A 12,160-nucleotide genomic window follows, 5' to 3' on the forward strand; every position below is an offset into this window, starting at 1 on the left:
TGAAATTTGTTTATAGGAAGGAGAAGACATGTTTCACGACATCAACTCTTCATTCATGTGACAGTAGAAATATAGAGAATGTTGTAACATCCGAGTTTCGACACGAACAAATTTCTCGACATGAACAAATAATGCAGGACGTCCACACATAGCAAAAGTGCGTGATATCCAGCGTGGGAGTCTCCTACTCTTACGTGAAGACACGTGGAGGGGATGCTCTAGTGGCACTGTCACACAACTGGGAGCCTAGGGACCTAATCTTAGGTGCCGCGAAGGTTTACTGGGTTCGTACGATGTCCAAACATGGACTCTCAACAAACTGGGCCTTATAATGGGTTCAAGCTCTTTTGGGCTTTCATAGTATGGGAATCATCGGCTACAAACTGGGCCTTATAATGGGCCTTATATTACCGACTAAAATTGAATTGAAAATAAATTTGAGATATTTTTTTATTTTATATCTAAATGTAAAATATAAACTTAGTTAATAAATCTTTATTTTTGTTTAATAATATTTTAAATTAATAAATCTATAAAATCTATGTCTAATCGAGTACCGAGTGATTAACCTAGTATCAAATAAATTATTGAATATTAAAATATGTGACATAGAAAATATAGAATTTTATTATATAGTTTTAAAAGTGGAAGGGTATAGCTATAGGCATATGAGGGAGTAATGTAAACCCATAAATATAATTTGAACTACAAAGTACACTGATGATTATCACTAGATTTTTGGCATTTTAAGTACTACAACCATATGTTATTAAATTATACCATTTAATTTCATTATCTTGTGACTTTTTTTGGGCAACCCCACATTGATTTCATCTAAGATCTTCTCCTCATATCAAAAATATTATCTAATAATTCAACATCATGGATTGCCAAAATATGAACATCATTGTATTTAAACCAAAAAAAAAATGTTAATTTTCTAATCGAAATTCCAATCATATATCATTATTATAATAATTTTATAATTAAAAAGATTCGATTTATTTTAGTTTAAAGCGTGAATTGGAAAAAATACGAGTGTATTCATATATAGATTAAGAAGTTGTTTAAAATTTTATAAATGGTTACAATTTCAAGATGGAAAATCAAGAAAAAATAAGATATATTTAGTAAGAAATCTAATAAATGAGTGAAAATAAATTATATTTCAGGTTGTCACATACATTTGACAGAAATTTAAATACAAAATAATTCATTTTTCTTTGTTTATTTAGTAAATAAATACATATTTGTGTATTATAAATTTTAATAGAATTTATCCATTGAAAATATAAAAAATATGTGTTAAATGCATATTATTAAATTAAATAAAAAAAATTCAAAAAATATAAAACAAAAGCTAAAAAATATTTTGATGAGGTTCTCATAACTGTGTCGTCCTCCTCCGCCTAGTGAACATGAAAATAATTATTACGTCAGAAAATTAATAAATGAGAACACGTGTCAGGTTGTTGAGCGTTCCCTTTCCCTCTCCATCCTATCGTCTACTTATTTAATTTCTTTTTCTTTTCCATTAAATTCCTTCACCATTTTTTTTTTCTCTCTCTCCCTCGCGCGCGCACTCTCCATTTCTTTCTCTCTCTCTCTTGAATTATTACTACTGTCACGCAGCCAGTACGCATCCATGGCAATGGCCCCGTTTCTTCAATCTGTAATTATAAGTGCTGTAATTCCTGTTCCTTTCCCTCCTCTCCCAATCTCATTCCTCAACCGAATCACCAGTGTCTGATCCACCTACAAGCTTCGGGGAAATGGCAAAGCGGGATTGTTGATTGGCGGAAGAGTTCATCGGTATTGCAGTGCGGAACTCGTCGGGTTGAGTAGGTGAGTGTGAGAAATTTGGATTTGTTGTTGTTGTTGTTGTTGTTGTTGAAGTTGAGAAAATCGGTGTGTGTTTTTTGTTTAGTGGTTCGAGGGTTTTGACTGCGTAAGGTTTTTTGTTTTCGTGTTTTGGAAGTTTGGTTTTGGGGGGATTTAATAATGCCTGCAGGTTTTGAATAAAGAATTGGATGCGAATCATGGGGAGGAGAGAAGAATCGTTTAATTTCTTGTCTGTGAGTTCACGTGAAGGTTTTGTCACGATGTCCGGGAGTTCTTACAAGTGAATGAGTGTCTCTAGTCGGTGTTTTCCCGAGGGTATTGCCATTGGAGGGCATCTTGTTCTTAACTCCATGTCTACAGAAGGTAAGACTGTTTGCAATGCCAATGCGAATGAGCTGCAAGAGGTAGAGGACTGTGTTGTCTTTCCTTGTTTTGGTCAAAGATTTTTATGGCTCTGAAAAGGACTCCAACTGACGCCATTTTGAAGCCACAGTGGTGAGGAGAAAGGTTTCTGAGAGTTCAGGTTCCTACAGCGAGTAGATGAAAGAAAGGGGAATATTGCTTGCTTTAGAGATTTTTAGTCCATTTTTGCATCGCTGATTAGCTTTGGATTAGATTCTGGGCTTTTCTTGGTGATGCGAGAGGATCTGTTTCAAGGTGATCTCTGCGATGAAACTGATGGTAATGAGGTACTCTCCATTCTTCTTCGTCTTGTTGTTCTGTGTACTGCCTCTGGTTCGGGCTGGAGATGAAGAAGCTCTGTTAGCACTGAAAGATTCTCTCGACCCTGGGAACTCGCTTCCATGGCGAGGAAGCTCTGTCTGCCACTGGCAAGGCGTGAAAGAGTGCAAGAATGGGCGGGTAACTAAGCTTGTTTTGGAGCATCTAAATCTCTCTGGCGTTCTTAACCACAAAATTTTGAATCGTTTAGATCAGCTTCGTGTTCTCAGTTTCAAAGGAAATTCACTCTCTGGCCGAATCCCTGATCTCTCAGGTCTTGTTAATCTCAAATCCCTCTATCTTAACGACAACAACTTTTCCGGCGAGTTCCCGAGCTCCATCTCCGATCTCCATCGCTTGAAGGTCGTTGTTCTTTCCGGTAATCAAATATCTGGCCCCATTCCAGACTCGCTGCTCAAACTCCGGCGTCTCTATGTCCTACACCTGCAGGACAACCAACTCACCGGCTCCATCCCACCTTTCAACCAAACCAGTCTCCGATTCTTCAATGTCTCTAACAATCACCTCTCCGGCGACATCCCAGAAACCCCCGCCTTGCTCCGCTTCAATGTCTCGTCATTTTCCGGCAACCTGGAACTTTGCGGAAAACAAGTTCAAAACCCCTGTGGAAATATTGCCATTGCGCCATCATTAAGTCCCTCTTATTCACAAATCCTGAGCTCAAGCTCGTCTTCAAGACACAAAAAAATGGTCAGGATAATAGCAGGAACCGTTGGTGGGTTTGTCGGGCTGCTATTAATCATTCTTTTATTGTGTATGATTTGCAAATGTAGGGAAAGAGAGAGCCTAGCGGAAGTTAGAAACAAAGGAATCGGCGACGAGGGGATGGGGATGGGGATGGAGGAAACATCTGGAACTGCCGGCGGGAGCAGAGAAGTTAATAACGGTGGAAAGCAAGGGGGATTTTCATGGGAAAGTGAAGGACTAGGGAGTCTAGTGTTCTGCGGAGCAGGGGATCAGAAAATGACTTATAGCTTGGAAGATCTGTTGAAAGCTTCGGCGGAGACTTTGGGCAGAGGGACCATCGGAAGCACATACAAGGCCGTGATGGAATCTGGGTATATTGTGACGGTGAAGCGGCTGAAGGATGCAAGGTACCCACGAGCAGAGGAATTCGGACGGCAGATGGAAGTGCTTGGGCGGCTCAGACACCCCAACTTGGTCCCTCTCAGGGCCTATTTCCAGGCTAAGGAGGAACGCCTTCTCGTATACGATTATTTCCCCAATGGCAGTCTCTTCTCTCTCATCCACGGTAAGTGTCGGTCATCCTTTGCACTTTTTAATCATTTATTTGTTGAAATTTTGCTGAATATTTTCTGCCACACGAGTTGGGTTCTTAATACTGGAAAGTATATCACCGCTAGTAAAGTGTAAAGTTAGCATTCAATGATGTCTAGTTGAGAAATATGAATGCAAAGTGACAAAAAGAAAATGGTCTTCCGTACCCAACTTGATTTGATATTGTTATAAAGAATTGGTGTTTGAAAGTAGGCCGAGTTAGAGGGTAGATAGCCAGGAGAGGATACCTGGGAATTCATAAAAAAAGCGTGGGGGACACACACTGGTAAAAGCTAACCTCGTGTCTTGCGGTAGACTTGGGCAAAAGCTAAAAGTTGAGCTTTAGATACACAGATCACATGGCTTTCCCCTTACTTCCCGTTCCCTCTCACCTCTTTTTGCCAGATTTGACCCTTCCTCCTCCAAGTCGTTTTTATCTTATGGGGCCCTCGTTTTGTTGACATGCTTTGTTCTTCATTCGCCCCTTTCATGTTCTTTGTCTAGGAACACATTGCTGGATAGATGTTAAAGGATAATGAAAAGAAAGGATTAGATATGGGTGAAAGGTCCTAATCGTTGTGCTTTTGAGAATGATCGTGAAGATGATTGTCCATTTATTGTTGTATCATTGTCTTGTTATGGGCCCGTGTACTGTGTTCTGCATACCACACAATATGGTGTTCCCATTACCCAGATCTGTCATATTTTGGAAGGATTAAATAGTTGTTGAGCCATTTGGGGAAAAGGGTATTTACCTTTCAAACCTCAGCCGCGCATGCTGGCGGTTTCTGTAACTCCCCCATTAATCTCCGGTTGATTTAGAGTTATGTGCTTAAAATATGCCATTGTTTTCATGCCAGTAGTACTTTTCTAGCCTCTTATTTTATTCCCTTGATTTTCTCTCTCTTGTCCTTTTTCACATGGCACTTTTCATCATAAATCTGAGCATGCCGATATTGCTGACCACTAGATTTGTTTGAATATTTAGGCTAGTTGACCTCAAGATTCTCCATTTTATTGTATTATTATTATTATTATTATTTTGCATCTTTTTTCTATGCAAGCGTAAAATGTAAACCATTAATATGTCTTTATAGTCAAACTGGGTCCCTTTGTGCTTTTTTTTAAAAAAAAAACGAGGTCCTCTTGTTTCCGTGCTCTGTTTCTTCTCTCCTCTGGAAGAGGTCCAGAGGAGTTTATTAAAGATGACATGCTGCACTCTGATAATTTGAGCTTGTGACTATTGACATAAAACATGGATTTTGTAGTCCAGTACTATGTCCATGCTCAACATTTAACTGGACAGCCTACACTAAAACCTATTCGAAACATGTGGGAGACTTGTGAAACATTAACACTAAAGTTTTCAAATGTTTCATTTATGTTTGTTTGAAAAATTAGTTGGCAGAAAAAGAAGAAACATAATAAAGCTTGAACACCAAATCAAACATGTTCTAAACATGCTAGTATACGAACACTAATATCAGGCATTGCATGAATACAGTTCTTTTTTTTTTTTTTTTTTTAAGAGAGTTGTGGTTAGTTGCTTTAACCCCTCATAGTACTTCACCATTGTACTGGTATAAACTTGTATTTTCTGCAATTTGTATGTCCATAACGCAACGTGCATCTGGGCGTTCTTAGTTTGTAAGTTTCACATGGTTTGGCCAATAATTTTTTTAAGCTTGAATTACAGGATCGAGAACTTCAGGCGGAGGAAAACCTCTTCATTGGACATCCTGCCTCAAAATAGCCGAAGACTTGGCCAGTGGTCTACTCTACATCCACCAGAACCCAGGCTCAATACATGGAAACCTCAAATCCTCAAACGTACTATTAGGATCGGATTTCGAGTCGTGTCTTACTGATTATGGTCTTAACTTATTCCGAGATCCAGATTCGCTCGAAGAACCTAGTGCAACTTCGCTCTTTTACCGTGCTCCCGAATGCCGCGACATCCGTAAGCCAACCACACAACAAGCAGACGTCTATAGTTTTGGTGTTCTTCTGTTGGAGCTTCTTACAGGAAAAACACCCTTCCAAGATCTTGTTCAAGAACATGGCTCCGACATTCCCAAGTGGGTTAGCTCAGTTAGAGAAGAGGAGACGGAGTCTGGGGATGATCCCACGTCTGGGAATGAGGCATCGGAAGAGAAACTTCAAGCTCTTTTGAACATAGCAATGGCTTGTGTTTCACTTATGCCGCAGAACCGACCTACAATGAGGGATGTACTAAAGATGATAAGAGATACAAGAGCAGAGGCTCAAATATCATCCAACAGTAGTGATCATTCACCAGGGAGATGGTCTGATATTGTCCAGAGTTTGCCCAGGGAAGAACATTTAAGCATTTGAATGGCTTCCAAAACTCACAAGTTTGCATTTTGATTATCATTGTTGTTGTTGCTGTTCTTTGTTTTCATTCTAAAGGCATCTCAATTATTCTTCAACTAGGATGGTAGAGAGAGTGTAAAGTTGTTGATTTTATCGGTAGAGGTTCCTTCTTTTGGCTAGTTTCGAGTTTCCACAAAACAAGAAGCGGGTTTGGAGTGCGGGAACAAGTAATTTATCATCAGTAGAACTGAAAGTGTAGTGCTTTTAGGTGATTCGATAACATTAATCCAACCCAATTATTTGCTTCATATTGTTAAAATGTTTGTATATTTCACACACAAAGTGCAAACTGGTGATGTTTTCAATCAATAATCGTTGTCAACTATTTGGCTCATACTGTTTTGGGGGGAGTTGTTTGACAAGAACTAATACATACCAAAGGCCCATTTGATGTAAGTGAGTAGAAAAAGACCAAAGCCACTGTAATTCTGTGTCTTAGTCCTTCATTGCCTTTTTCCATTGTTTTCCTCTGCTTTGAACAACAACCTTTTGTCTTACTTGTCTTTATTCTGACCTGCCACGTTTCAAACCCAACAAATTGATATCAGAGCCAAAAAGGTGTTCAACAAAGATAAAAAGATGGCCATTCTTGATATTCAAAAAGTACAAGTATGGGATTAATATTAAAGCCATTCTTGGACCACAAAGTGCTATTAAAACTATTAGATCCACCCAAAATTCCCCCCTACGATGACTCAAGAAGAGAAAGAATCAATGAGACATGCCAGAGAGTTGAATATGGGTGAAAGGTCACGAGACAAAACTTTGTCATACGGTATAACCTAAGTCCACTATTATTTCAACTCTTTAAGCTTTAACGTAGTAACTAGCTCTTCAGCCTCCCTAGTGGCCTACCTAGAGATCTCTCGGATCTGTATTATACTCATTGGTCATAGGGCATCCCTACAAGCGGGTTCCACTTGGATTCTGATGGGAACATTCACAAACGAACTTGATGGTATAATGGTTCCCGAATCAAAGAGTGGAATTTAGTCTCGCAACCTAACGTGCATCTAAGGACCTATCTAAGCTTATTAGGCTTTGAGTTCTGAAAAGGGTGGCTCATCCTATACAACTATGCTTAGAAGGTCAAGGAATGATTCTTATACGTGCAAATTTAGTCTAAGCAAGTTTGCTAACCTAGCAGAGTCTCACCACGCACGGTAAAATTTAAGGATAAGTCACAAAGCTCTAAATCAAAATTCTCAAGATAATTCATGCATATTTCTAGATATAACTTAATTCTAACTTGATCATGCTAGTCCAAGTTGATCTTATAGGTAAACATGCATAGGAATTTCGAAATGGCTACTTACCATACTTGGAGTATTTGGAGGCTCGATTTTTCTGCTTCTTAAAGTCTTAAGTTCTCCCAAACTTGTCTAAGTAGGCCCTAACTGAGTCAAAAGAAGAAAATTGGGAAAAATAGATTAAAAAAAAAAAAATCAAACTACGGATGGCCAAAATCTTGCTAAAACACCAGGACGGTCAAGGTAGGGTTATCCATTGACAGGTCAACGCTGCCTACAGGCAACTTCGTGTACCTCAGGAGAACACAAGTTTATATTTTCTCTGGCAGCCAACATCCTTCCTCCGGCGGCTCTTCGACGACGGCCTTCCCCCTTTGATTCGTCCCAATTCCTTCCACTATAGCCAAGATTTCACTCAGGTGATCAAAACTCCCGAGGGATTAGCCTCGACTACACACCAAATTTGATCGATTTAAAGAAGGGAGTCATTCATTCTTCGGCTAAAAATCGCCGTTCTTACCTCTAATGTATCTTCACGTGATGGTTTACATCTCTCGAGTTCCTCACATAAAATCTTCTCCTCACTGCCATGAAGCTGTAGGAACAAAATTCATAAGGATTGGTTGAGTGTAGAGAAAGAATTTATCTTTGAAAGTTCGAGCACTTACTCAAAAGCCAAGCATATTCAACCTCGCATTCACACCCAAATCTTCCAAAATCAGCTCAATGGAACTCTTTCCCACGATCCACTAATCAAAACCCCTCAAGAAACTCATTAAATGGTTGGCTGGATTGTCACGAATTACGCTCGGAAGGCAGACAGCGAAAATGAATTTCCTTCTTTTCCTCTCTGATTTCAAGCTGAATTCAAGCCTTCAACTCACTGGATTTTGCTCCAAACCAGTCTAAATCTCTGTCCAGCAACCAATAGCTCTAACGTCGGGTGGAAACCTGGCTAAATCTCCTTCTATTGTTTTACTATCTCTTCGTTGGACTGTCGCCAGCAACTCTATTTCTCCCAATTTTCTGTTTTTTTTTTTTTTTTTTTAAATCTTTCTTCTTCAAAGCTTCACAAAATTTGTAAGTAAAATTTTGTTAATGTAAATTATTTGATAAAAAGTTCAGAAAAAGAAAGACATATATAGAATTAAATTGAAATCTTAAACTTTTGTAGGAGAACATACATATTTGAAAGAAAATTGATTTCAAAAGCTTCTATGAGCCACCAAGGACAACAAATTATAGTTTAATAATTTTGATTCAATTTTATTGTTTTACAATTTTATCCTTTTTATGACCTATTGAGTAGATATATTGTTTTTCATTTTGTCATGATAGATGGTGTGGCATGCATTTAGAATTTAGGTTATCTAAACCTTGGACATTATGTTGTTTCGTAATCAGATTTAACGAAGACTATGTTTTAGCCTCTTTATCTCTATATGCATGCATGCATACATACATACACATATATATATATCTTTTAACCTAACAAAACCTGCATGTCTGGATTCTTCATTCGACAGGACGTACCTGTAAATTATCGTCCTCATCCTCATCCATCTACCAACAAGAGCAGAAATAATAAACCTGAGAAAACAAATGAAGAATCCAGACATGGCAGGTTTGGTTAGGTTTGCTGCAGAAGAAACAAACAATGACGTTTAAGAGCCATACTCACCAATTATGCACAAAGGAAAGAATCCGCAGAGCATAAACAATTATTTTAAGAAACTAAATAAACAATCATGGAAATGGAACATTCTATTTCACTGAAGCCTAATTGGGAATAAACTTGGTAGTTGCTACATAACAACAGAAGGGTCCCAATATAAACTTTTTGTCTACCAAACTCAAAAAGTTGAAGGTAGGTTTGGATCTTTCCTTCTCATTGTTTTCCCACTTCCTTAGGCTTGTCTTCTATCGTTAATATTAAAAGGGATCGAAACAGACCTCGTCTTCCCAATTTTTTTTGTGAGAAAATGGAAAGAGAGAGAATCCATATTTTCATGACAATTGTCACTATATGGTAGCTCCTTTACAGTATCCTCTTCTATTGTCTTTGTTTGATTCCACTTGTGATCTTCCTCCTCCCCACAACTTAAGCCCAACTTCTCTTTTCCACAGACTGGGAATATAAAGAGCACTTCTCGCTTTCATAACTTTTGTAGGAAACCCACAAGGAATATAGAGAACACTACCATGACGGACTCCAACCCACCACTCTTCCATCAATACGAGTTGCTTTTGCAATCCAAAGCTCAATTACAACTACTTAACAATGGCAATCAACAAATTAACTCTGTCATGGAGGAATGTCAGCTTCCTCTTATTGATCTTACAGGTTTGGAAAGTAGCAATGAAAAGAAGAGGAGGGCTTGCAGTAGAGAAATTTTTGGAGCGTCGGCAGAATGGGGATTCTTCCAAGTGATAAACCATGGGATACGCACAGAGCTGCTGAGCAGAATGAGCAAAGAACAAATGAAGTTATTTGGGGTACCCTTTGAGAAAAAATCTACAAGTGGGATTTTGGATCATTCTTACCGATGGGGAACACCGACTGCAACCCACCCAAACCAGTTCTCTTGGTCTGAAGCTTTTCACATTCCCCTCACAAAGGTCTCTGAAGCTGCCTGCTATGGCGAGTTCATTAACTTAAGGTATCAACTTTATCACCCTTCATCCAGCTACATACTTCTCTTAAGTATTGTATTTTTTTCATTTAGTTCCAAGACTTGAAACGTTGTGTCGATATGATCTTTAAACTTTAAAAAGTTCAATTATATTATTAAGTTTTAGACTAATTTCAGATTACGTTTTTGTTTGTTAATATCACATTTACAGAAGGCTGGTATGCTTGTTAATTTATCCAACCCTATGTCATACCATGCCAACTCAGCCAAAAGTCATCTAATGATCATGTCATATTCATATTTTAGTTCAAATTTGAGGAACATAAATGAAAATTTCAAAAGTTCTGTTTGTAATCTAACCTGATATCTTTTATATTATAATTTTTAATGCACTTTTCACCAGCATCCCGCAATCTTGAAGAGTTTAACTCGTCTAGACATTTTCACAAACAGCTAGACGGCAAAAAGTAATAGCACCTCGAAATCACAATCAACCGGCATTAAATGGCCACATTCTTCCACAATTGAACTAAATTACAAAAAAAAAAAAAAAAAAAAAAACAAGGAGAGCCCACTACTCACTGACCTTATATGCTTGAACGCCAGGGAAGTGATGGAGGAACTGGCAACCGCCATGTCGAAGTTAGCAAGATCTTTAGCAGGAGTTTTAGTGGAGTGTATGGGCCACCGAAAAGAAATATTTGACGACATCTGCGACGAAAGCACATGCTTCCTCCGATTGAATCATTACCCAATCTGTCCATTTCCCGGCGAAGTTTCCGGCCTGGTGCCCCACACGGACAGCGATTTTCTTACCATACTTCATCAAGATCGCAGCGGCGGGCTGCAGCTGATGAAAGGATCGCAATGGGTAGCTGTAAAACCCAATCCAGAAGCCCTTGTTGTCAACATTGGAGATCTTCTACAGGTACGCGCTGCAACTCTTTTACTTCGTTTTGATTATGACTCTAGGGTTAAATTTGTAAATTGGTCTAGGTGGTTTGACGAGGTTAGATTCAATTTAATCTATTTTTGTTTTATTTTCTATTTTCAACCCTTAAAACAAAATTTAAAACACCAAAGCATATATTCCTTTTTAATTTCAAAAGTTCTATTTTGTCCCTAATAAATTATTTAAATCATAAAATCAATTTTATTGTAACGTGACAATGTACCTAAAATTTTAAAAGTATTATAATAAGACCATACAATTCGATTTAGTCAAGTTGGTTGGTCATCGGCTTCTGCAATTATATCATCAAAAATAAAAAAGAGACGTTGGTTTAAAATATATTTATCGATCGACAAATAATTCAACCCCTTTCAATTTCGAACTATAAGTCTTCTTACGTTATGCAAAATGTCATGAACTGATAAGTTGATTTGCAGGCGTGGAGCAATGATACTTACAAAAGTGTGAAGCACAGGGTCGTAACTAATTCAATGCGGGAAAGATATTCGATAGCGTACTTCCTCTGCCCTTCTTATCATTCTCCAATTGGGAGTTGCAGACAACCTTCACCGTATAGACACTTCACTTTCGCTGAGTACAGAAAGCAAGTTAGAGATGATGTGGAAAAAATTGGATACAAAGTAGGTCTTTCAAAATTTCGGCTCATCAATATCAATACCAATTCAAACTCAAATAACTAGCAACAAATTAGTGAAAGATGCGTACTTTCAAATCTACCATCTTCATGATGTCAGTCAAAATTTCGACTGCAATGATCAACTACATTGTAGTATAACTATTGTAGATCGAGAAATATTTCAACGTATCTACTCGTAACTTGAAACGTCATTCACATATCTGTATGTTTTTATTTTTTAGACCTTCATATTGTACAAAATTGTACAATGTTTCAAAAATACCTAAACACACCCAATTTTCAATAAAATTTAAATGAGTAAAATATACGGTGTGATATGTTTTGACATTTAAATATGATATAAATAAGATATTATACGACAAAAAAAAAAAAAAATAGATTTAAGAATATTTTTTAAAAATAAATAAAATAG

The 12,160-nt window shown here is 37.8% G+C and overlaps 2 protein-coding genes and 1 long non-coding RNA gene across 6 annotated transcripts; 2 read left to right on the forward strand and 1 right to left on the reverse strand.

Moving 5' to 3' along the window:
* The first annotated feature begins 1,613 nt into the window (after window positions 1-1,613).
* On the forward strand, window positions 1,614-6,374 carry LOC111809269 (inactive leucine-rich repeat receptor-like serine/threonine-protein kinase At1g60630). Of its 3 annotated transcripts, none has more exons than XM_023695718.2 (3): window positions 1,614-1,845; window positions 1,979-3,835; window positions 5,558-6,374. In XM_023695718.2, the coding sequence occupies exons 2-3, from the start codon at window positions 2,512-2,514 to the stop codon at window positions 6,214-6,216; spliced, it is 1,983 nt and encodes a 660-aa protein (XP_023551486.2). In that variant the 5' UTR covers window positions 1,614-1,845; window positions 1,979-2,511; the 3' UTR covers window positions 6,217-6,374. The 3 variants fall into 3 exon arrangements, with proteins under 3 accessions (XP_023551486.2, XP_086983814.1, XP_023551478.2); XM_087127688.1 differs by having other exon boundaries at window positions 2,012-3,835; XM_023695710.2 differs by having other exon boundaries at window positions 1,614-3,835.
* Window positions 6,375-6,477: 103 nt separating this feature from the next.
* On the reverse strand, window positions 6,478-10,863 carry LOC147793797 (uncharacterized). Of its 2 annotated transcripts, none has more exons than XR_015422714.1 (7): window positions 10,725-10,863; window positions 9,039-9,095; window positions 8,174-8,572; window positions 8,026-8,100; window positions 7,800-7,902; window positions 7,572-7,652; window positions 6,478-6,769 (listed from the first exon to the last, which is right to left on the reverse strand). It is a non-coding gene; the product is annotated as an uncharacterized LOC147793797 (long non-coding RNA). The 2 variants fall into 2 exon arrangements; XR_015422715.1 differs by having other exon boundaries at window positions 7,800-7,955.
* Window positions 8,597-12,010, forward strand: LOC111805627 (gibberellin 2-beta-dioxygenase 6-like). Its single transcript, XM_023690769.2, has 3 exons — window positions 8,597-10,165; window positions 10,745-11,066; window positions 11,528-12,010. The coding sequence occupies exons 1-3, from the start codon at window positions 9,708-9,710 to the stop codon at window positions 11,789-11,791; spliced, it is 1,044 nt and encodes a 347-aa protein (XP_023546537.2). The 5' UTR covers window positions 8,597-9,707; the 3' UTR covers window positions 11,792-12,010.
* Window positions 12,011-12,160: the final 150 nt, after the last annotated feature.

The sequence above is a fragment of the Cucurbita pepo genome, chromosome 1, assembly GCF_057944985.1.
Source record: "Cucurbita pepo subsp. pepo isolate OVF chromosome 1, ASM5794498v1, whole genome shotgun sequence".
NCBI classification, from domain to species: domain Eukaryota; kingdom Viridiplantae; phylum Streptophyta; class Magnoliopsida; order Cucurbitales; family Cucurbitaceae; genus Cucurbita; species Cucurbita pepo.